Here is a 21,134-nt window from a genome sequence, read left to right as displayed (position 1 = left end):
TCGCCGCGCATGCGCAGTGGTTGTGGGATCAGTGAGGAGCAGTGCGCGGGTGGGAGGCATTAACGGGGGGCAATAACGGGTCCGAGGGCAAGCAACAGTCGCCAGCAGTGAGGGATATGGGCCGGGGTAGCGGCGTTCAATGGGGTTTTGGGCTCCGTAATGGGGGGCAACGGGGAGTTGTGAAAGATGTAAAATGGGGTCCGTACTGGGGAGAGGCTACCCCTACCAAATAAAAATTATTTTTAAAACTAATATAAAACAAATATAAGCCCCACCCAAAAGCATGCCTCCCCCCGTAAGCAAATCCTCAGTACAGCCAGAGAAGCAGAGTGGAAGGCTGTGGAAGAAAGGGGAAACAAGAGGGAGCGGGATGGGGTCCTTACGTGCCCCCACGTGACCGCACACGTGCCTGCCCACGTGACTCGGCGCGGACATGGCGGCGGCGGCGGCGGCGCTCCGGAGCCGCCGGTTCAAGTGGTCTCTGGACCTGGGGGCGGCGCCGGGGGGACGGTGAGGCGCGGGGGCTCGGGGTCACGGCGGGGCCGGGATACCGAGAGCTTCCCCGCTCACCCGCCCCGCTGTCCCCCAGGCCCCGCGGAGCCGCCGAGGGCCGCGGCCCGCTCGGGTTCGCTGACCGGCAGCTGGGGGAGGGCGGCGTCCACGAGAGCGACAAGATCCTCATGGAGAAGGTGTGAGGGAGCGGGGGGACGCCCAGCACTCCGCCCGGCTGGGGGGGTGTCCTGTGTGTCCCTACGCAGCTCGGACAGCTCTGCAGGAGCGGTCTCTGCCCGCGGGGGCGGTCCCTGGCCCGGGTGCCCCCGGGTCCTCACGGGTGGTCCCTGGTCCAGATACGCGGGTTCCCGACATCCCGGACAGCCGCAGGGGCCGGGCCCTGCCTCAGGCCCCGCGGAGGTGGTCTCTGCCCGGGGCTGCCCCTGGTCCCTGCCCTGCCCCGGCCGTGCGGGTCGCCCAGCCCCGGGCACACCTCGCGGGTGGTCCCCGTCCCGGGTCCCCCCAAAGGCCGGGTCCCCATACCCCATACCTGGCCCTCTGTCGTTGCAGCGCTGCTGGGACGTGGCTCTGGCGCCGCTGAAGCAGATCCCCATGAACCTGTTCATCATGTACATGGCTGGAAACACCATCTCCATCTTCCCGGCCATGATGGTCTGCATGATGGGCTGGCGCCCGCTGCAGGCCCTCATGTCTCTGTCTGCCAGTGAGTCCTGCGAGGGGACAGACCCCTGGGTGTTCCCACAGCCCCCTGAGTGTCCTGCAGGCCCCTGAATGTTCCACAGTCCGTCAGGTGTCCCCACAGTCCCTTAGACATCCCCACAGCCCCCCCCCGCCCCCAGATGACCCCACAGCCCCCCAGGTCTACCATGGACACTCAGATGTCTCCCACAGCTCCACAGTCATCTCCACATCATTCCCCTCTGTCCAGCACTCCCCGTGTGATGCTCCCCACCTCTCTTGACCCCTGTGCCAGGTCTGGGGGTCACTGACAGGCACCCCGATTCCCTCTGTCCCCCCCAGCACTGAAGGCCCTGGAGAGCTCAAGCCGGCGGGCACTACAGGGTCTCGTGTTCCTGGTGGGGAATGGGCTGGGGCTGGCACTGGCCCTCTACAAGTGCCAGGCCATGGGGCTGCTGCCCACCCGCCCTTCTGACTGGCTGGCCTTTGTCACGCCCCCTCAGGTAAGCCTGGGGTCCTGGGGACACCTCACAGAGTCAAGGGTCCTGGGGTGTCGGACACCTGAGTCCCCCCACTCACTCCCTCCTCTCTCCCCTCTCTTGGCAGCGAATGGAATTCACTGGAGGGGGCCTGATCTTGTGACCCCCCCCTGCGCCCACCCACCAATAAAGGCAATGGCAGGATGGTGATGTCGTTTCTGGGGGGAATTCTGAAGGTTTGGGGACTCACCCAAGGGAACACTGCTTTGGAGTGAACCAAAAAATTGTTTATTTGGCTGTACTGGGACCACTGGGAGCACCCTGGGAACCTTGGGACCTGCAGTGGGAGCACTGGGAGCCTTGGGGCCTGTACTGGGGCATTCACTGGAGTCACACTCAGAGCCACACTGGGGGGCATACTGGGAACACTGGAATATACTTGTGGAGAGCTGCAGCCTGAGGTTGGCTCTGTACTTGAAGCCCTGGGTTCATACTGGGAACACTGGGGATCATATCAGGATCCTGATTTGACTGTGGGGCATGCTGGTGTCATCCTGAGAGCACTGGTATCATACTGGGATCCTGCCTGAAGAGCTGTGGCTCACTAGTATTGCACTGGGTACGTACTGGGACTGTGCCAGGAGACTTGTGGTGAAGGCCAGTATTGTACTGAGAACAGTGGTTCCACACTGGGATGGTGCCCACACTGCTGGTTTCTACTACATTTCACCATTTTATTTTGGTAGTTTCCCCAGTCTGATTGTTTTTCTCACTACTTCTTGGCCATTTGTGCCCCATTTTTGCCCTTTCCCTTGTTCTTTCATACTTCCCCATTTTTTTCCAGTAATTTCTTCCACTGCTGCTCCCAGTAGAGCCCAAACCTCTTCTTTCCAGTATGGACCAGTCCCTCCCAGTATAGCCTCGTGTCCTCTGCAGGACTTGGAGTATGATCCAGGAGTCCAGGATGGTGTTACCATGGCCCAGAGCCCAATCCCAGTATATCCCACCAGTTCCCAGTCTTCCCAGTGGCACCACAGCAGCACTGAGAGCCTGGGATGGGGGAGGGCCTCCTTCTGGTGCAGTCAATGGAAACATGATGGATGTCCCACCTCCCTCAGCTGAGCTGGCTGTGTCATGTCCCGGGGTGTCCCTGGGCATGGTGACCACAAGCACAGCATTTTACCATGGCTACACGTCCCACATGAGGCCCCTGACCGGTGGAGCCCCACGCCTTTCCCAGTGGCCTCCCACAGACTCATTGCCCCCAGCCCATGGAGTCCCACCTGTCCCCCATGCACACCCTGTCCCCAGCCCAGAGCTCTGGGTGCCACCCCCAGGAATTCCTGGGACACCTCCAGGGATGGGCACTCCAACCCTCCCTGGGCACTTCCAATCCCTGAGCACCCTTTCCATGGGGAAATTCCTGCTGCTGTCCACCCTGAGCTACCCCGGCCCAGCCCGAGGCCGTTCCCTCTGCTCCTGTCCCTGTTCCCTGGGAGCAGATCCCAAGTCCCCCCCAGCTGTCCCCTCCTGCTACCAACATTCAGTAAAAATAAACCTCCCTAAAGCATTGCAGCATGAAGCAGCAGCCATTCTTCATCCATCTGGAGCCATGAGGGGTTGTCTCCTCTGAAATACTGTGCATGCTGACCACAGGACAGGCTCCTGTTCCCACGCTGTTTTATGTGCATGCTCACAGGTTTTCCCAGAACAAACACGTGTGGTAACAGCTTCCCTGGAGTCATTGACACACGTTCCCTCTCACCAGCACATGCGTTCTCCTGGCCCAGGGGTGTCTTTGGTGGTCTCTAATGTGACCCCACATTAGTTGTGCCTGACTACTCAGTGAATCGGTGCTACTGTGCCCAGTTAGGAGAAAGGCTGACATAACTGGCCTAGCTCATTAATTTGTGAGGCTTTCAATCAATGGAGTGTAGTTTCTTATTCCTTTCCTTGGTTAATGTTTGTTGTACTTTTGATTGTGCACTTCCATAGTCTAATGATTTTGCTAAATGATCATTGTATTAACCCAGCAGGTGCAATCAATTCTTCATACAGCAACATTGTCAGGGAGTTGTGCAGAGCCACAGGATCCCCCCTGCTGCCCCTTTTCTCCATGCTGAGCCCCTCTCCAGCTCCCTTGGGAATTCTCCAGCCCCTGGACTCTCCAGCCCCTCAAGGTCCTGCCTGAACTGAGGGGCCAGAGCTGGACACATCCTCGAGATGGAGCCTCAGCAGTGCCAGCACAGGGACAGTCGCTGCCCTGCCCTGCTGGCCACACTACCCCTGATACAGCCCCGGGGCCATTGGCCTTCTTGGCCACTTGGAATCAGGTCCATGAGCCACAGCTCTGGTGTTTCCTGGCAGTTTTCCCTGTCTTTCCAGCTGTGGTGGCTGCCTGCTCCAGGGTGTCTCCCAGGGGCACTGCACACTAATGCCAGTGAGAGGGTCTCCTTCCCCCGAGTCTGCCCCATTCCCTAAAGCTTTGGAAAGGCCACACTGATCCCGTTGGAGCTCAGACACCACTGATCATCCTGGCACAGCAGCTGGGACACAGCAGGTGACACAGTCCCTGGGAATGACAGCCTGCCCTGTGAAGGGACACCTGATAGCAAAACCAGTGGCCTGTCAGGTGAGACACCAATGTGGATTACTAGTGGGAAGAGTTTCTGAAGAGATGCCTGGCTAGTGCTGTAAAATCATACAGAGCTTCCCTCCTGGCAGGGGCACAGAACTGGGATGGTTGGATCATTTGTGAGAGCACCAAGGCAGAGGAACAGCTGCTCCAAGGAGTGCCTGGGGATCCCACATAGATCCCACATGGATCTGGTTTCTGCTGGACCTGGGGACACCTTTGTGCGGCTTTATATCCTTTTCCCCCAAGGTCAGTGTGCAACACTCACACCACATTCACCACAGCCAGACCTTTAGAGCCCTAACCCTGCTGTCAGGACTGTTCCCAGCATTGTCCCCAGCACCAGGATCTGGCATGGATATCCCTGGGCCAGAGCAGAAGGAAAAATCCCCCTTCTGAGACAACAGGGGGAAAGGCATCTTTCTCCTTGCAGCCACCAGGTCAGCTGAGCTCAGGAATGCCCAGGATTTCATTACCCAGGGGAATCCAGAGCCATAGGTGGATGGCTAATTTCCCTGGATGCAGCAGGCACCTGAAGCTCCAGGCAGGGAGTCTCCAAGGGACGTGGTGACAGTCCCAGATTAACACCCTATTCCCAAAACTGAGCTGCACTTCCAGGCCCCCCCGGCCCGGGGCTGAGCCCACATCCCGTGAGCCAAGGACAGATCCCAGTGCTCCTGGGCTGGGGAGAGCTGGCAGGGGCAGGTGGGGAGGCACCGAGCTGCCCTACCCTGGCACTGCTGTGTTGTGATGCCCTGTGCGACCTGCAGCACCAGGGAAACACATCCCACCTGCACCCAGCGCTCCTCTGCTCCACCTCCCCCCCTGCGAGGAGTGGGGAGCTCAAGGCAGCAGCCAGGGAAATAATCCCAGACATCTCCATCTTACCTAGTGATTATTAAATACAAAGTGCAACCAGGGCCCAGTGACACAGCTGCTCTCCCCTTTATTTCAAATCGTTTGTGAGCTGGATGCAGGGGAGACTGGACATTGCACATGGACAGGTGGGTGGGGTGGGCAGCCACAGCACAGGGCAGCATGTGCGAGATGGACAGGGGCTTTGTTAACAGCACAGGGAATGTTCTGTCACGAGTCACTCCTGGACCACACCACGGAGCGTTCCACGGCCAGGATTCACCTGCAGGGACCAGGGGCCCTGCCCATGCTGCCAACCCGGCGGTCACTCCCGGCTGGACATGCTGAGGTGAGGCGTTTGGAACCGTCTGGCGCTGGGTGCCTGCCTCTGACACCACGTTTGATTAGCGCCCGGGGGAGAGCAGCTGCAGTTCATTCCGCAGGTTCACGCGCTGGGTCCGGAGGGGTCATATACTGTCCAGCTTCTTCAGGACGAACGGAGCTGACAGAGAAAACAGCGCGGAGTCAAACCCGGTCAGCGGCGAGATCACTGCGAGTTTGTGCAGCATCTCAGACACCCCGACCCAGGCCGAGACATCGCCCTCGCTGTGCCCGCGCCACGGCGGCGCCGGCACGGCACCGAGATGCGGCACAAGCCGGGAGCTCGGGCTCGGCACACCCCGGGATCGCGGCCCGGCACATGCCCGTCACTCACTGATCCGCAGCAGAGCGACGTAGATGAGGAAGTTGCGGACGGAGGCGAGGACGTCGCGGCGCATTTTCCGCTTGAGCTCCTCCGGGTCCATCTTGGGCCCCAGTCCCTCGATGCGGAACATCCCGGACCAGAGCTCGATCCCGCTCACGGCCCCGATCCTGACCCGGCCCCGGCTCGTTCCCCACGCGCGGCGGAACCACGTGACCGGATGCGGTGTGCGTCACGTGACCGTGGCGGACGCATGCGCACGGAGCGTGGAAAAGCGTCGCTTCCGCCTGGCTGTGAGGGGAGCGGAACCGGGCCTGGGACCGGGGAGAAGGACCGGGACAGCTCCATTCCCAACGTGTCGCGAGCCCTCCGCGGGCACGGGCAGCTGTCCAGCACGGCTGGAGGGTGCCACAACTCCCTTAGGAACCCCCTCTGGCCTTGGAGCTTTGGGCACTTTGGGCCTCAGGAAAGGAGATTTAATGCCTGAAACCGAGCGGCCCCCGAGCTCTCAGTGTGTCCAGGCCTCGGGAAGACAAATCCCTGCTCGGGGGAACTGCCTCGGTGAGGGTCAGGGCTGGCCAGGCCGCAGTGGTCTGGGGCCCGGGGGAGGTGAGCAGCATCCAGCCAGAGACATTTCCCTGGCAGTGGACACAGGCAGGGCAGGACTGAAGGGCCACAAGGACATCAGACGGACCTCCCACCGTAAGGAAGAAACTCCTCAAGGCAGCTCAGCAATCGGGCTGGGCTGGGAACAGCGATTCCAGCAGGGCAGGGCCTGGCAGTGACCCCAGGAACCCCCACCCACAGCAGAGACAGACTGAGCAGGGCACTAACTGGGGTGAGAGCAGTGGGGGAATCGTTACCCAGCAGCAGGGAGAGCACTAATTAATGATGGAACTGGGTAACTGTAGCAAACAGGCCTCTCAGTCCCAAGGCCTGGACACACTGAGAGCTCGGGGGCCGCTCGTTTTCAGGCGTTAAATCTCCTTTCCTGAGGCCCAAAGTGCCCAAAGCTTGAACGCCAAGTGACACCCTTTCCTAGGGGAGCAGTGACACCCTCCAGCTGTGCAGTTCAGCATACTGGCAGCACTTAGCACAAGGAATGCTTCCCGAGGTGGACACAGGCTCTAGAGCTGCCTGAGAGGGGCAGGTGAGCAGGTGGAGCCACGTGGCTCCACTCAGCATCCTCACAAGATGCTCGGGCTCTGCAACTAGCCAGATAGAGAAAGGGATTTCTCTTTGCTAAGCCGCCTGTGACCCGAGGCAAAGGCAATTGCACAGCAGCTACTCCCACTGTGCTGGTGATTACAGGGCTAATTGAGCTTTCCTGGCTTCAGGCCTGTGCCAAGTGTCCAAGGAGCAGCGTTCCCAAAGCACCCCACAGCCACCAGTCACAGAACGTGCAGTCCCAGTTTGCCAGCTTGTCCCAGCACAGCAGATGTAGCGCTGCCTTCCCGAGAGGTTTCCAGCACCGTCCCAAGGGAAAACACAACACAGCTGCCCAGATCCCCCGCTGACACGCTCATGGCTGTGCCAGCTCCAGGAAACCTCATTATTTATCCTGGCAGGTGGCTCTCTCCAGTCTTTGCTAACAGGAACAGACTGGCAGGGTCCGAGCCCACTTTGGCAGAAGACCAAGGAGTCTCATCGTGCATTTTGTGCCTGCTGTTCCTCCCAGTCTCGCTTTATGTTGGAAAAGTGGGAGGGAGGCTGTTTTCCCAAGCATGGCTGAGGAGGAGAAGAAGGAATGTGAGCAAGTCTGGGCAAAGCTGAATGAGACATGGTGCAATATTGAGCAGAGACTGGAGCAAGGAGGGGACACGACTGCTGCTAAGGAGCAGTACTCTGCCAGGACAGGGACTGGGGAGGTCTTGCCACAAGCTGTTCCACTGTAACCACCCCATTCTGCTCTGTCCTTTGTGAGATGGAGGGGTGAGAAACATTTCCCATGGAAGATGTTCCCACTGGATAGGCCACAGACTTCAGGTGTGAAGTGGCTGGCAAGGGAGAGAAGGCCTTGGCTTTGGGTTTTGACAATGTCCTGAGCTGTCCTTAAAATGTTTTGTGGCAACTTTCCAGATTTCCCTCAAATCTCCAAGCTCTAAAGCTTGGACAGTGCATATCCTGTCTTCAGGCCCATAATTGCAGGAGAGTATTACCTTCCATTCCCTGGAGCTGCAGAAAGACTGCAACCTGCTGACTGGGTACTGCCTTGAGGTGTCTGATCAGAGCATGGCACGACCTGTGTGTGGTGGGTAACAGCATGAGAAGCTGACAAGATGTGCTGGCATTACCACAGGGACAGCTGGAGACACTCCTGTTATGGAACAGTGGTGTGAGGAGAGGATAGATAGACTCCACAGGCAGCTGGCAAGAAGCACTGCAAGCCTCCAGGAGCAAGGCCAGAACTTCTCAGCTGTGTCAGTTGTAGCACATAATGCCCAGATAATACCAAGATAAAGCTGTCAGAAATACCAAATTAGATCTTAAAAATTAGACACTTTAATGATCTTGGAAAAACCCCACGTGATAGCAATGGGGAAAAAAACAATTACAGGCTGTCTGTTCCTCTGGGAGGAGACTGAGCAGACAAAGGAAGTACAAGGATTGGAAGAAGGGTCAAGGAATGTGGAAAGGGATTGCAGAGATCTGCAAATGTGCCAGTGCTATGATCACACTCAGCCAAGCAGCCCTTGTGTGCACTGAACCATAGTTGTTTTGGCCATGGTGGTAACAAAATCAGTTGATCAAATCCCTAACAACAACAGAGCACTAAGAACCTGCCATTGTTGATTTGGTTAGATGCATGAGGGGATATGTCCTCTGAAATACTGTGCATGTTGAGCACAGGAAAAGCTCCTGTTTAGTTTCTATATTTCACTGACACAGTAATTTATTTTCCTGGAATAAGCATGTATAGGACAGTAATTTCCCCAAAATTACTAACTTATGTTCCCTTCCCTTTGCTTGTGGATTCTTCTGTCCTGGGGGTCTCTTGGTGGTCACAGACCCCAGAGTTTCAGCTGAGGACTTGAGGAACTGGTGTGACTTAACAAATATGGAGCGGAACTGGCATAACTGAACTGGTGACTCTCCCGTTCCTCTTGGTTAATGTTTGACATGATCCCACAGAATGAGCATTGTGTGGTTCCATAGGACAGTGGGTTTGGAAGAATAACTATTGTATGAGCCCAGTAGGTGTGCAAACAGCTCTTCATCAGGCACCAATGGGATGCACATCACACCTGCTGTCCCAGGAGACAGGAGGGGAGCACGGAGAGGCAGCAGCACTGCTGTCCCTGGCAGCCCTGAGGACACCCAGGGGAAAGGGCCAAACACTCAGCAGTGCACTGTGGGTGCAGGACTTTGGCAGTCCCTGTCACTTCCTCACATTGTTTAGAAACAGGTTTACCTTTTTTCTAGCTGAGAGCACATTGAGAAACTGACACAGGATAAGAGCTTCCATCAGTTTACAGGCCAGCCTCGCGAGTTCGCTCCACGTGCCAGTTCAGGACCACGTGAGTCAAGGAGTGTGGACAAGCACAGTCTGGCTGTCTCCTCACTCAAGGGCAAAACCAGCAGGCAGCTTTGGTTCTGGCTTCCTCTTGCCATTGCTGCAGGTAATCTTTCTGGAAAACTGTGGGATCTAGGTGTAAACAAGCTCCCCTAGCCAAGGAATGGAGCCTGTAGGTGACAGTGGCCGGGCTGCATGCTGGGTGGGATGTTCAGGAGGGGATGGCTGGGCAGAGCTGCCTGGGAATCTGGCAGAGCCCAGACACGCCAGCTGAAACTCAGGCTTACCTCCCCACTGGGTTCCCCTGCTCCCATGAAGTCCTGGAACTATGCTAAGATGGATCTGGTGCAGACAGCAGGAAATAAATAGCCCACAGAAATTAAAACTGCCCTGAAAATATTTTTGAAACCTTAGTCAGGTTTCTAGGAGCAAGGAACTCACCACAGTGGACTGGTTCTCCATGATAAAAACGTTCTGTGGAGTGGCCCTTTAGGCGCTGTCCAGTGGTGTTTCTGCAGCTGCTCGTGCATTGTGGAGATGGCTCATCAGACAGCTGGAAGGGCAGCATGCCTTCCTCCTGGAAAAGGCAACGTCAGCCTGGCCTGGCCCCTTGGCGTCCACTGGTGAGACGTGGAGGAACAGCAGGGACTGGTGCCAGGGTGCTTGTCAGAGATGCAGGACAAGGGCTTTGCAGAGGGTCTGGGCAGCCTGGCAGAAGCACCACGGAGAGGCAGAGCAGGTGATGCTGGAGCCTTGGTGCTGCTGCCACAGCCAAGGAATCGATATTAATACAGCACTAATGGCAGCACCTGGCTTTGTGCCCACGGACAAGCTTCTTCCATGTCTGCCCAGCGAGGTGCAGCCCGTCCTCCTGCCTTCTCCAGGGGCTCCAGACCCGTCACACCAGAGCACGGGTGGCTCCTGCCAGCTCACAGGTGCCTCCCGGCTTCCCAGGATGGTGTGGGGGCACGGGACAGTTCCTGCTGGGCACAGGACGGTCCCTGGTGCTGGCAGAGGAGGAGGAGGAGCAGCAGGACAGGGCTCCGGCTCTGCCCGCAGCCCCTCCACACGTCTGGATACTGGTACTGGGCAGCACCCGTGTGTGACACGGGAAGCCACGGGCTGGGTCACGGGGAGGAGCTTCCTTCACCTCAGAGGTCACCGGCCCAGCAGCCATTCCCGGACAGACCTGCTGCCCTGTCCCAGTAGTGAACACCTTGTCACCCATTGGCTCGAGCCCACCCTGACCCCTCTGCCTGCACCGGGTCCAGGCAGCAGAGTGTCTGCTCCCCCAGGATCACACCTCCTGCCAGCAGCAGCACTCTGTGCCCGCAGCAGCTGCTCCCCACAGCTGGACGAGGCTGGCAAAGCACCCCAAGGTAGCGTGGAGGGGCTGTAGCAGTGGTCCTGCCTCCTCCACTGCCCCTGCCAGGCTGCTGGACTGCCCAGCACGAGAGATCCAGCCCGGGAGGGGCAAGCAGCCAGGCTGAGTAGGGGTGGCCAGAGAGCCCCAGCTCACAGGGCTCCTGCACACAGGGTCTTGGGCTGGCTGGACGCTGTGTGTCTGCAGAGCCACTGTGCCTCTCCCCTCCTTGGATGGGCAGGAGAGAAGAAATACAACAACTGGCTTGTGGGTTGAGATAAAGTGAGGCAGAGATTGCTCAGCAAATATTGTCATGGGCAGAACAGATTTATCAGGGTCACAGTTTCCTCTGGGCATCCCTGTGCTCCAGTGTGGGGTCCTCCAGAACTGCAGGTGTGTCTGTGCACTCCTGTGCACCTCCACAGGCTGCCAGCACATCCCAGCTCCAGCACCTCTCCCCTCCTCCTGCACTGATGTGGGGGTCTGCAGGGCTGTGTCTTTCACATCTTCTCACACCTCTCTTCTTTGGCTCCCCAATAGCCCCTGTGATTTAACTTCTTTGTTCCTAACTCTGTTATCCCAAAGGTGTCAGTGCCATTGGTGGGCTCAGCCTTGGCCAGCCATTGGTCTGCCCTGGAGCTGGTGGCTGTGGCCCCGCAGGACACAGGGGAAGCTTCCAGCAGCAGCTTCTTGCAGAAGGCAGCCCTACAGCCCCCCTGCTCCCCAAAGCTGGCCACACACACCAGCACAGACACCCTGGGTGCTCACACTGACACAGCAGTGCCAGCAGCCTGTGCCTGCTGCCCTTTCTAGCCTGAGAGAGCCAGGAGTGGAAGTCATGGCATTGGACCAGCCACACTGGAATGTGTCCCAGCCTGCTCACCTGAGGCCAGGTAGTTTGAATTCACCCATAAGTTCTCAACTGGGGCATCCCAGGGGTGTTCTCAGCACCCTAGGTAGGTTTTTTGACCCCTCTGACAGTCCTGTCCTGATATGGTCTGGGACTTGCGAGCTGTGTCATCACAAGGGTGCAGGGCTCCTCAGCACTCCTGGCAGTCCAAGGCGAGCTTCTCTTCCTGCTGTTTCCTCTTCTCTTGGGAGAGGTGAATGTGGCCTGTCACCTGTGGAGCTGCACCCACTGCTGTGATCTTCTGGTGGTGAAACCACCCCCAGAAGCTTTGAAGTCAAAGAAGATGCTGTAAAGCAATGTCGAAACCTCGAGGGAAATATTTCAGACTTGTCACCTATTTACCTGTGATCCACAACAGGGTGGGACAGAGACCAGAGGAAATGTGAACCCACAAAAATGGTGACCTCTAACCACAGCACCTTCTGCACCAGCACTAAGGTTGAACGTGACTTCTGGTGTCTTCAGCAGGTTCTGTGTGCTGACCTTCATGATGAAGAGCACCAGAATCATTCAAGCATGTAGAAGAGTGGAGGAGGGTGAAGGTGTTCTCTGTCTGCAGCCTCACCCAGTGGAAGTGCAGGGAGACTGCCTGGAGCTGGAGCTGGTCCTCAAGGGCCCCTGCAAGCAAAACCCTGAGCCCAGAGGCACTCGAACATGGCCAGGGAGCCCTGACACGCCTACATGAGGAGCTCCCAGAGGGGCTGACTGACCCTCTGCAAGTTCTGGTTTTCTGCTGTGAAATGTGGAGGGATTTCCTCCTTCACAAGATCTTGGCTGTACTTCTTCAGAGTTTTCCAGGTCCTTAATCCTTTCCAGGTCCTTAATCCCAGTCATTCCTGAGGTGCCATCTGGATCGCAGGACGTGGAGCTGAGTGGGTCCCCAGGCTCAGGTCATGGATGGGAGAGCTCCCAGAGGTTTCATCCTTCATGGACATAGCTTGGCATGTCAGCAACCACAAGCTGTAACTTTCCAAGGAGTTCTGAAACGTTTCCCAGGACAGAAGGCTTTCACAGGTCAGCTGTGACAGGATCCAAATGTGAGTGATGATGAATGCTGTTTAGAGACAAAATGTCCTGTAACTTTTTGAGTTATTGTTCCCCATACTTCTGGAACTGTAACTACTTAGAGGGAATACAACCATTCCAGCTCAGGTCCACCCCACACAGGCCCAAATCTCAGGTTTCATAGGTCAGCATGGACTTCAGATGTGTCTTGCTAGTGGGTACCAGTATTCACCATCCCCCCCCCCGGATAAACAACCAGGGCTTTTTTTCTTTTTTAATTAAGCATTTGCTTCCTGTGTAGATTGCTTTGGAAACATCACCCAGGGCCACGTGGGAAGGGAGATGTGATGCACGTTGCCCAGGGAAGCGGCATGAATCAGCAACTGATGCAAAGCCTTTTTCTGAGCACTGTTTAATGTTACATTAATTTCAGATGTCAGGCCCCAACCTCTTTTTTTTTAATTTTTTTTTGTCATTTTCATTGACCACAGGGTAGTACTGTTCATTAAAGGTGCCAAACTTAGTTCGCACGTCAGCAGAAGAGAAAAATAACTATTTTCTGTGGGCGAGCTGTTTTGGGAGAGGAACAGTTCCTGGAAAAGGGGCAGAGAGAGCAGGCCAGGCAGTGACCTGGACTCAGAGTGCAGAAATGCTGCGAGGGACCGGAGGGGCGAGGGGAGGCACAAACCGGAGCCGATCGATTTCTCTCCGCGGGCCAGTCGGCGTGTGCTGCCCAGCTCTGTGCTAAATGCGGCGCTGCGGCGGTGGCCGGGCAGGGCACGCACCAAGCAGGGCACCTTCGCGGCAAGGGCAGGTGCCAGGGTAGGAAGGAAGAGCTGACGCCGGGGATGTGGGTTCCCGTGTCCGCAGGGCCGGGCAGTGTCCGTCTGTCCGTGTCCTTGGCACCGCCGATTCCCGGGGGCCCCCGCGGGGCTTGGGTGGGGGAACGCGGCTTTGTACAGCCGGGGAGGACAGAGGGGGAACCCCAAATAACACCCTGCCTTGCCACCTCCCACCAACCCTGCCCGGCGGAGCCCGGGGGGCCAGGGACAGCTGGGACACACAAATTAGGGACTCAGAGCAAGGGATGTCCCGTCCGCAGCTGTCCTGGAGAAACCCAGCACCCTGTTCCAGGGGTGATATCTGTCATTAAGGGTCAACCCCCGCACACCCCTAGGACCATCCGCAGGGGTACTGGACAAGCCGCGGGGCACACGGGAAGAACGTTCAGGATTATTCGGGGCTCGTCGCAGGAAGCCCCGGGGGAGGAACTGAGTGCAGGGAAATTCGGCATTGATGGGCTTTGGGGAGAGCAAGCGCGCGGAGATCGAGGGGCCAGGCACTGAAAGCGCTGTGGGCACAGGGTGAGCACGGCGGCGGGGATGCTCGTCCGGCCGTGCCCTGCGCGGGGTCTGTCTGTCTGTCCTGCCCGCACCTAGCCCCGCTCCCGGCGGTGTCCGCTCCTGTCCGGCGTGCTCGTCTGTGCCCGCGGGGCTCGGGGCTCGGGGCCGAGCTCAGCCGAGGGGCGGGATGCGGGGCGGGCCCGGGATGCGGGGGCGGGTCCCGGGGGTTGTCATTGGGATGCCGTCCGTGCCCCGCCGGCGCGGTAGTGCTGCGCTCCCGGCCGCAGGTAACGGGGATCGCTTGGGATGGGCGCGGGGCTTCTCCGGGCGGGTCGAGTCGGGTCCGGTCCCGCCGGGGTGTCCGCGCCGTCGGTGCCGGCTGCGGGAGGTGCCGGTGCCGGTCCCGCTCCCACAGCGTGTCTCCCGTTCGGGGCCGCGGGCTCCGCGCCTCTCTCTGCGCGTTGGGGTCATGCTTTAGCGGTTTCTGCCCGATCTTGCCCCAAATGCCGTGGGTTAGTTTCCTTGTCGGTGCGACGAAGCCATGCACGTGCGCCGCCCCGCTCCTTCTAAAAACAAAATAAGCGAACAAAAAAACACCCCACGGTTCTCAGCTGTTGAGTTCACAGCCAAAAGTGATTTAGCCTTCCTAACCATAGTGGGGAAAACAGTGAGAGAAATTTCTCCCGAGGTGAGGGGGAGCAGGAAGCAGAGTGACTTCAACATGTGGATATCAGGGGCATCGGTGTGAGACCATCTCCGTCCCCGAGGGTGCCCGCAGGGCAGCTGGGGCACGGAGCTGCAAATGACAGCAGGCAGGCAGTGCTCTCTGACGGGTGTGAGATGTTTGTACCGCTGCCCAAAGCGTGCAGGTTTGCTCCATTTGTGTGCGCTCACATGGCTCTCCGAGCACTGGAAGCTCACCTGCCGGCTCCTGCCCAGGTAACCTGCTCTGGGTATGTTTGCTGACCCGCATCTCTCAAGCATCATGCATTTTTACTGACAGTCTCACAGCTTCTTGTGGCTCCTTGTTGCAGGTGTGTTTGCTCCAGTCCTGGGAAGCTTCCTGAAGTTTCTCCTTCCAAGTTTCCAGGTTTGGGTGAGACTTAACCTGCTGGTGGGATGTGTGAGATAAGTCTGAGTGGTCTAAAGGGGCTGTGAGATGGGAAACATTAGATCTCCATTAGATGTGGCGCTCTCGTTCCAGAGGAGCAGATTTGCTGGCCCAGGAGGCTCTGCAGGTTTAGAGACGGAAATTACAAATGTGTAGGAGAGGAAGCCCTCAGTGAACCATTTCCTTCACTTTATCTCCTTCTGTGATTCTGTTCTTGCTCCCATGTGGGTTTCTCTACAGCAAGGAGATGTTTGGAAAGCTGTTGTACAACCTGAGAAAAGTCCAAGCTGGAAAAGAAAAGAATTCTGGACATCTGTAGGCAGCATTTAGTTCTCCCTGCTTCAATTCCAGCTGACACTGGCTAGAGAGGCAGTTGCCTCATTTTCCCCATCTGTGAATTGACCTGGCCAGATGGGTGAGAAACCTCTGTGGCTGGACTGGTTGGGAAGGCCAAGGCAAGGACACATGTGAGTGATAGCAAGGACATGGCAGACCCTCTGCCCAGCCTGTGGCCTCTCTACCTCCCCCATTCAGCCTTCAGGAACAGGCAGATGGCACAGGTTTCCACATGTGTTTCTGTGTAATTTATTTATCCTGGGTTTCTCTCCTGTCAGGCTTAGTGAATTACCCTCTAAATTCTTGCTGAGCTATCTGCTGTCAAATAGTTGCTTAGAGCTGTTTGGTGCTCTGGGCTCTCTCTCTGTGGAAAGCCTGACTTTATACAGCTGGAGAGAAGCTGTGGGCTCTTCTGATATAGCTCTGTATGTGACATAACATTCCTGAATCAATATTTCTTATGTTCAGGTATTTTCCCTTTTGTCTTGTTCTTCCTTTGCTGACATTTGCCAAAAGGCTATACCAAAGTTGCTTCCCAGCACATGTTGGGAATCACCTCAACTGGTAGATGTGGAGGAACCTGCTGAGGTGCCTGCCCTGACCTTGAGCTTTTTCCTGTGGAGAGTCTCAGGAAGGCCATGGGAATACTCTAGAGTGCTGAACTCCACTTGGTTGCACTCTGGCAACCGAGGCACTTTGGTTGGTTCCAGACCTGCAGCAGGACACAGAGATCAGTCACAATGTGTGGAGTCCTGCTTTTTTTTTTTGCTTTATTTTTTTTTTTCCTGGGGTGGGGTGTTATTTTTTTTCCTTGTTGTGCAGTTTGCCAGTGACATGACAGTGCTTCTCAGAGGGTGAGCTGCTTGGCTCTGGCACTGTGTGTGCAGGGGGTGGGGAGGAGGATCCATCCACGTGCTGGGAGGCAGCTCTTTTCTTCACTGTGAAAAGGAGCTGTAAGTCAGGGGAGCAGAGGGAAACATTCCTTCTGTGCTGGCAGCTCTTGTCCAGGGAGATGGAGCTGGAGGGAGGAAAGTCTTCACACACTTCCACACCAGCCTATTTTTAGGAGTGAAAGCTATTCAGGAGGGAAGTATTGATTTTCCTCCTTTCCACCTTGGACATTCTGTTTATCATTTCCTTCAGTTTGTATGTAATGCACCATGCACAAAGCTATTCTTGCTTCTCCCCTCATGCCCCAGTCAGTCAAGGATGTGTGGCCTTTGCTGAAACCAATTTTGTTTGGTGCCTGAAGTCTTTGCATACCCAGAAACTCATATTTTAAAACTAATTCTGCTCCTTGGGAGCCAGAGTGTGTCTGTGTAAAACCTCACCACTGTCAGCTGGGAGAGGAGAGTGGGGACATGCAGGTGCAGAATCTCTCCTGCCTTCCCTGGGCTGACAAGGGCCAAATTGTCTTGCTAATGGTTGCACTTAATTTACAGCAGCTGGATGGAGCATGGGAATGGTTGTTGTTGTGGGTGTTTTTAAGTTTTTATTTTTTATAGTTATTTTATTTTTATTTGTGGGGTTTGTTTGCTTGTTTTGAGGTTTTTTTGTGTTTTTTTTTTTTTTCCTGGTAGCATCTGTTTACAGGGAAAAGTCCTGGTCTCAAAAAGCAGTAAAAAGCTTGTAAAAAACTTTTTGAAGGGGGTTTGTGATGCTGGTGGGTATTCTTTGCCTGGTAATGCATAAAAGTACTGAACATCACAGGTTTCTGGCACAGCACAGGTTCTCTCTGTGAACCAGGGAAGGCCAGAGGACCAGCTTGGCCACCCTGAGGTGCAGAAGTAGTTCTGCTCTGGCCCTGGCAGTGATCAGATGGCAGCTGATCTGAGGGTGGGGGGATAAACTGGTCTGCAGGGAGCTCAATCCCATTAATGACGTCTGGCAGTGTCACACAGTGCCACACTGTGCTGCAGGAGTGTTTCCTGTGCTCTGCTGTACTGGGTGAGGACACACACACACACAGATACTCGTGGCCAGGGGGAGGACTCGGTTCTGCACCCTCCTTGGGCAGCAGTGCCTCTGTCCCCAGCTGTGCCTGTGACCCTCGTGCAGCAGCAGTGTGTATCTGGCATTTTGGGCTGGCCTTCAGTGTGGGCAAGCCCCCGAGGAGTGCAGCTCATCTCCTCAAATACCAGACAGATATCACAGCTTATCACACAGGATGGCCATACTGTTGGGTTTTTTTTGGTTTTTTTTTGTTTTCTTTTTTAGATTTTCTTTTTGCAAGAATTCTGTTTCTTGTACATGCACAACCGATGTGGTTTGAGCACAGAGTGCCACGGGAGCTTTAACCCTGGTTCTTGGGCTCAGCTGTCTCCCTGCTGTATCTCCAAGAACACCTTTAGAAGCTCTGTGGAAAATAGGTGAGTTACTGTTCTGGTGAGCCATGTCTCACCAAACCTGGCTGACCTTCAAAAACTTTGCTGCAGAGACACTCAGTCGTGCCAGAAGAGTCTTCTGGTACAGCTCAGAGCCACGTTTGTCAAGAACGAGCTCAGTTTTCTTCCCCCTGCCTGGGAGGATGGGGAAGTACTGACCCTCTGGACAGGAGCAGACCATACCTGGTGAGCTGGAGTGGCCTGGGCGGGGACCAGCCCTGCCTCATCTTGGAGCTGCACAGTGTGAGGGTGTGTCACCAGAGACACAAGAGGTGCAGTCGTGGAGCTACAGCATGGTTTGGGATGGTAGGGACCTTTACAGGCCATCTGATCCAATCCCCTGCCACAGCAGGGACACCTCCCACTGTCCCAGGCTGCTGCCAGCCCCAATGTCCAGCCTGGCCTCGGACACTTCCAGGGGTCCAGGGGCAGCCACACTGTGCCAGGGCCTGCCCACCCTCATTATATATTGTTATTTGCTTATATTTGATCTCAGTCTGGCCTCTTTTACTTTAAACCCATGATCCCTTGTCCTCTCAATACAGGCCCTGCTAAAAATCTCTCTCCATCTTTCCTGTAAGCTCCCTTTAGGCAGTGGAAGGGGCTCTAGAGTTTCCCCAAAGCCCTCTCTTCTCCAGGCTGAACAACTTCAGCTGTGTCAGCTCTCCTTGTAGCAGAGGTGTTCCACACCTGTGGTTATTTTTGTGATCCTGCTCTGCCCTGGCTCCAGCAGCTCCACATCCTTCCTGAGCTGGCCTCAGGGCTGGGGCAGCTCTCTTTGCAGGTGGGGTCCCACCTGAGCAGGGCAGAGGGGCAAAATCCCCCCTCCCCTGCTGCCTACACTGGGGGTCAGGGCAGCACAGGGTTTGGGGTTTCTGGGTCCCAGCACTCATGGCCAGGCCAGGGCCAGCACCCACAAGTCCTTCTCCTAGGGCTGCCTTGATCCATTCCTCCCTCAGCCAGACCCATCCATCACTGCTGATGGGCATCCATTTCAAGAAGTACTTGCAAAGATGCTTCCAAGAGCCCGTGTGAGTGAGGTTACAGTGGACAGCATCCAGAGTTTTACAGCAGCTTGTGGCAACATCTGATCAGGTATTTCTCTGCCAGAAGGTGCAGGAGAGCTGCTGGTCCCCACTGCTGCTGCTCCTGCTGCCACACTCTGCTGGGAGCTAATACCCTAAAACAAAATGTATTATCAAATAAGTGCCAGAAAAAGCCTTCTGCCTATCCAAAAATTTCGGTTTGATGAGTGAATACGTTCTGTGAAGTGTTGAAATAGTGTCCTTGAAGGTGTGCTTGGTTTTATCCTTGCTGGTCAGGTCTGTGCTGTGCATGTCCTGACTGGTGTCTGCACATTCTAGTGTGGGCCCTGGCCTTCAGGTCTGCTTTGGTCCTAAAGACCCACAGTCACCCACCCAGGTTTCCTTCCAGGCACTGAGCTATGGCTCTCCAGAAGGGTCAGGTGGCCACGAAAATCCCCATGGAGTCACAGCTCCCTGTGACCAAGCTGAAGGATCTCTGTGTATCAGGATCCCAGCTCAAGCTGCTTAGTGATGTGCTCAGGGGCTTGGCTCAGAAATAGCTGAAGAAAGGCAGGTGGGAGCAGGGTGTGGGCTGGAGCTTCTGTGGGACATCCAGGGTGGGGAGAGGTGCCAGCTGTGTGTGCCAGGTGAGTGACCCTGGGTTACCCTGTCCTGCTCAGCATGCTCGGTGTGCTCCGAGGATGCCGTGGGGAGAGGCTGCTCCTGGTGCTGTGCATTGTTTTAGGGAAATACCTGACAACCTGCCTCCTCAAGGACACCTGTTGTTTGGCCCAAACTCTCCAGTTTCCTGAAAGAACAGCATGTTTTCTTTCCTTACTATTCCATCTGGGAGTTTTAAATGTTTGTGTTTGTTCTTCAGACTTTTCCTCCTTATCCTACAGGTTAAGAGACTTCCTGTATAAATTGTGTTTTGTGAAGCCCAGATAGAGAAGCCTGTCCTTTCTGCAGAGTGGGGAAGGGGTGAGGGGTGGAGCTGCAGATGGAGGTGGTGAGGAAGCACCTGAGAAGGACTGCCCAGGGCACATCAGCAGCTGCCAGGCACCCTGAGATGGAGCCCTGGGGGCAGCAGCCCCTGCAGGCAGCACCTTCTCCTGGCTCAGAGGGTGTTGGAGGGGAGTGAGAAAGGCAGAGCACTTTGTGCTGCTGAGCAGAGAGCTGAAGCCAGGGCCAGAGGACAGCTGGAGCTGCTGCCACATGAGTGTCACAGACTCTGGAACATGGGGCTGAGAGGGGACACGCCAGCAGGAGCCACGTCTGCCCAGGCTGCCTTTGAGAGATCCTGCATGTGTGTTCCAGGCTGCAGAATGGCTTCTGCTCCTTCTGTGGGCACTTCCTGGTCACCCTCTGAGAGGGGGTCAGATTTCCCATCCTATCAGCTCTAATTTCTGGAAGCAGAGCTGGAACACAAGGTCCCCATTTGTGGTTCAGAGGTGCTCCTCAGGAGCGGATGTAGGAAAAGTGTGGCTGAAGGAACAAGTTGAATTGTGTTGTATTAGGAAGAAAGCCCAGAGAGTGCCCAGTGCCAGAACTGCTGAAGGGCTGAGTTTCCTCCATTTTCTGCCCACGGCTGAACAGGCAGGGAGCATAACAGGCTGCTGTGGCTCCCTGTGAGGAGCTCAGCAGCAGTTCTGAGTCCTACCCTCCCTTCTTGGTTAGAAAATATGAGCCGGGGGAGTACTATGGCCTGGGAAGGTGCTGAGTGGAACAGGTCCAGTTTTTGGGACAAAATTTTCTGTGCCTCATTTCTGTGAGTTTCCAGCCATCTCCTCTGTTTGTAGGTTAACTTACTGGTATTTCTGTTGCAGCACCATTTATGCCATGGACCAGCAGCCCGCTGTCCCAGTATGACAGAGCATCCCCCTGAGGCACAGAACTTCCAGTCTCAGCAGAAGACACAAGGGAGGAGGTCAGGACATACAGAACTCCTAGGCTGTCAGAAGGCACACTGTGAAAGGTGAATATAACAGCTTTGGGTTTGAAATACAAAGAGCTGATATTCTTCACGACTTCTGGCAGATGCAGGCATAATTGGTTTCATTTTGTGTTAGGTTTTGTCACAGCCCACAGTTCTTCCCAGGGTTAGAGCTCAGAGTAGTGGCAGTGGTGCATGGCTGCAGGCTTCCCTTGCCTTGCAAGGCACACTGTTAGGCTGTGCAGTTACCACTGATGTTGGTAATTACGAGTGTCAAACCAATTACCTGGTTTGAATGAAGACTCCTGCTGTGGCAGGCTCACTTTGGGGGTGGGAAGCTGACCCAG

At 55.9% G+C, this 21,134-nt stretch overlaps 2 protein-coding genes across 2 annotated transcripts; one reads left to right on the top strand and one right to left on the bottom strand.

The window, feature by feature from the left end:
* The first annotated feature begins 422 nt into the window (after nucleotides 1-422).
* Nucleotides 423-1,874, top strand: EMC4 (ER membrane protein complex subunit 4). Its single transcript, XM_062513354.1, has 5 exons — nucleotides 423-510; nucleotides 590-689; nucleotides 1,063-1,216; nucleotides 1,534-1,694; nucleotides 1,798-1,874. The coding sequence occupies exons 1-5, from the start codon at nucleotides 434-436 to the stop codon at nucleotides 1,831-1,833; spliced, it is 528 nt and encodes a 175-aa protein (XP_062369338.1). The 5' UTR covers nucleotides 423-433; the 3' UTR covers nucleotides 1,834-1,874.
* A 3,353-nt stretch (nucleotides 1,875-5,227) lies between these two features.
* On the bottom strand, nucleotides 5,228-6,057 carry TOMM5 (translocase of outer mitochondrial membrane 5). The gene is made up of 2 exons (XM_062513563.1): nucleotides 5,876-6,057; nucleotides 5,228-5,662 (listed from the first exon to the last, which is right to left on the bottom strand). Exons 1-2 carry the CDS (start codon nucleotides 5,994-5,996, stop codon nucleotides 5,628-5,630), a joined length of 156 nt encoding a protein of 51 aa, XP_062369547.1. The 5' UTR covers nucleotides 5,997-6,057; the 3' UTR covers nucleotides 5,228-5,627.
* Nucleotides 6,058-21,134: the final 15,077 nt, after the last annotated feature.

The sequence above is a fragment of the Cinclus cinclus genome, chromosome Z (assembly GCF_963662255.1).
Source record: "Cinclus cinclus chromosome Z, bCinCin1.1, whole genome shotgun sequence".
Lineage (NCBI taxonomy): Eukaryota > Metazoa > Chordata > Aves > Passeriformes > Cinclidae > Cinclus > Cinclus cinclus.
This window is presented reverse-complemented; position numbering and strand designations above follow the sequence as displayed.

Bases quoted from the DNA above. Each gene is read 5' to 3' on its own strand.
- TOMM5 (XM_062513563.1), bottom strand. From the start codon at position 5,996: ATGTTCCGCATCGAGGGACTGGGGCCCAAGATGGACCCGGAGGAGCTC. The intron at 5,663-5,875 runs GTGAGTGACGGG...TTTCTCTGTCAG, and splicing joins CGTCGCTCTGCTGCGGATCA to CTCCGTTCGTCCTGAAGAAG.
- EMC4 (XM_062513354.1), top strand. From the start codon at position 434: ATGGCGGCGGCGGCGGCGGCGCTCCGGAGCCGCCGGTTCAAGTGGTCT. The intron at 690-1,062 runs GTGTGAGGGAGC...CTGTCGTTGCAG, and splicing joins ACAAGATCCTCATGGAGAAG to CGCTGCTGGGACGTGGCTCT. The intron at 1,695-1,797 runs GTAAGCCTGGGG...CTCTCTTGGCAG, and splicing joins CCTTTGTCACGCCCCCTCAG to CGAATGGAATTCACTGGAGG.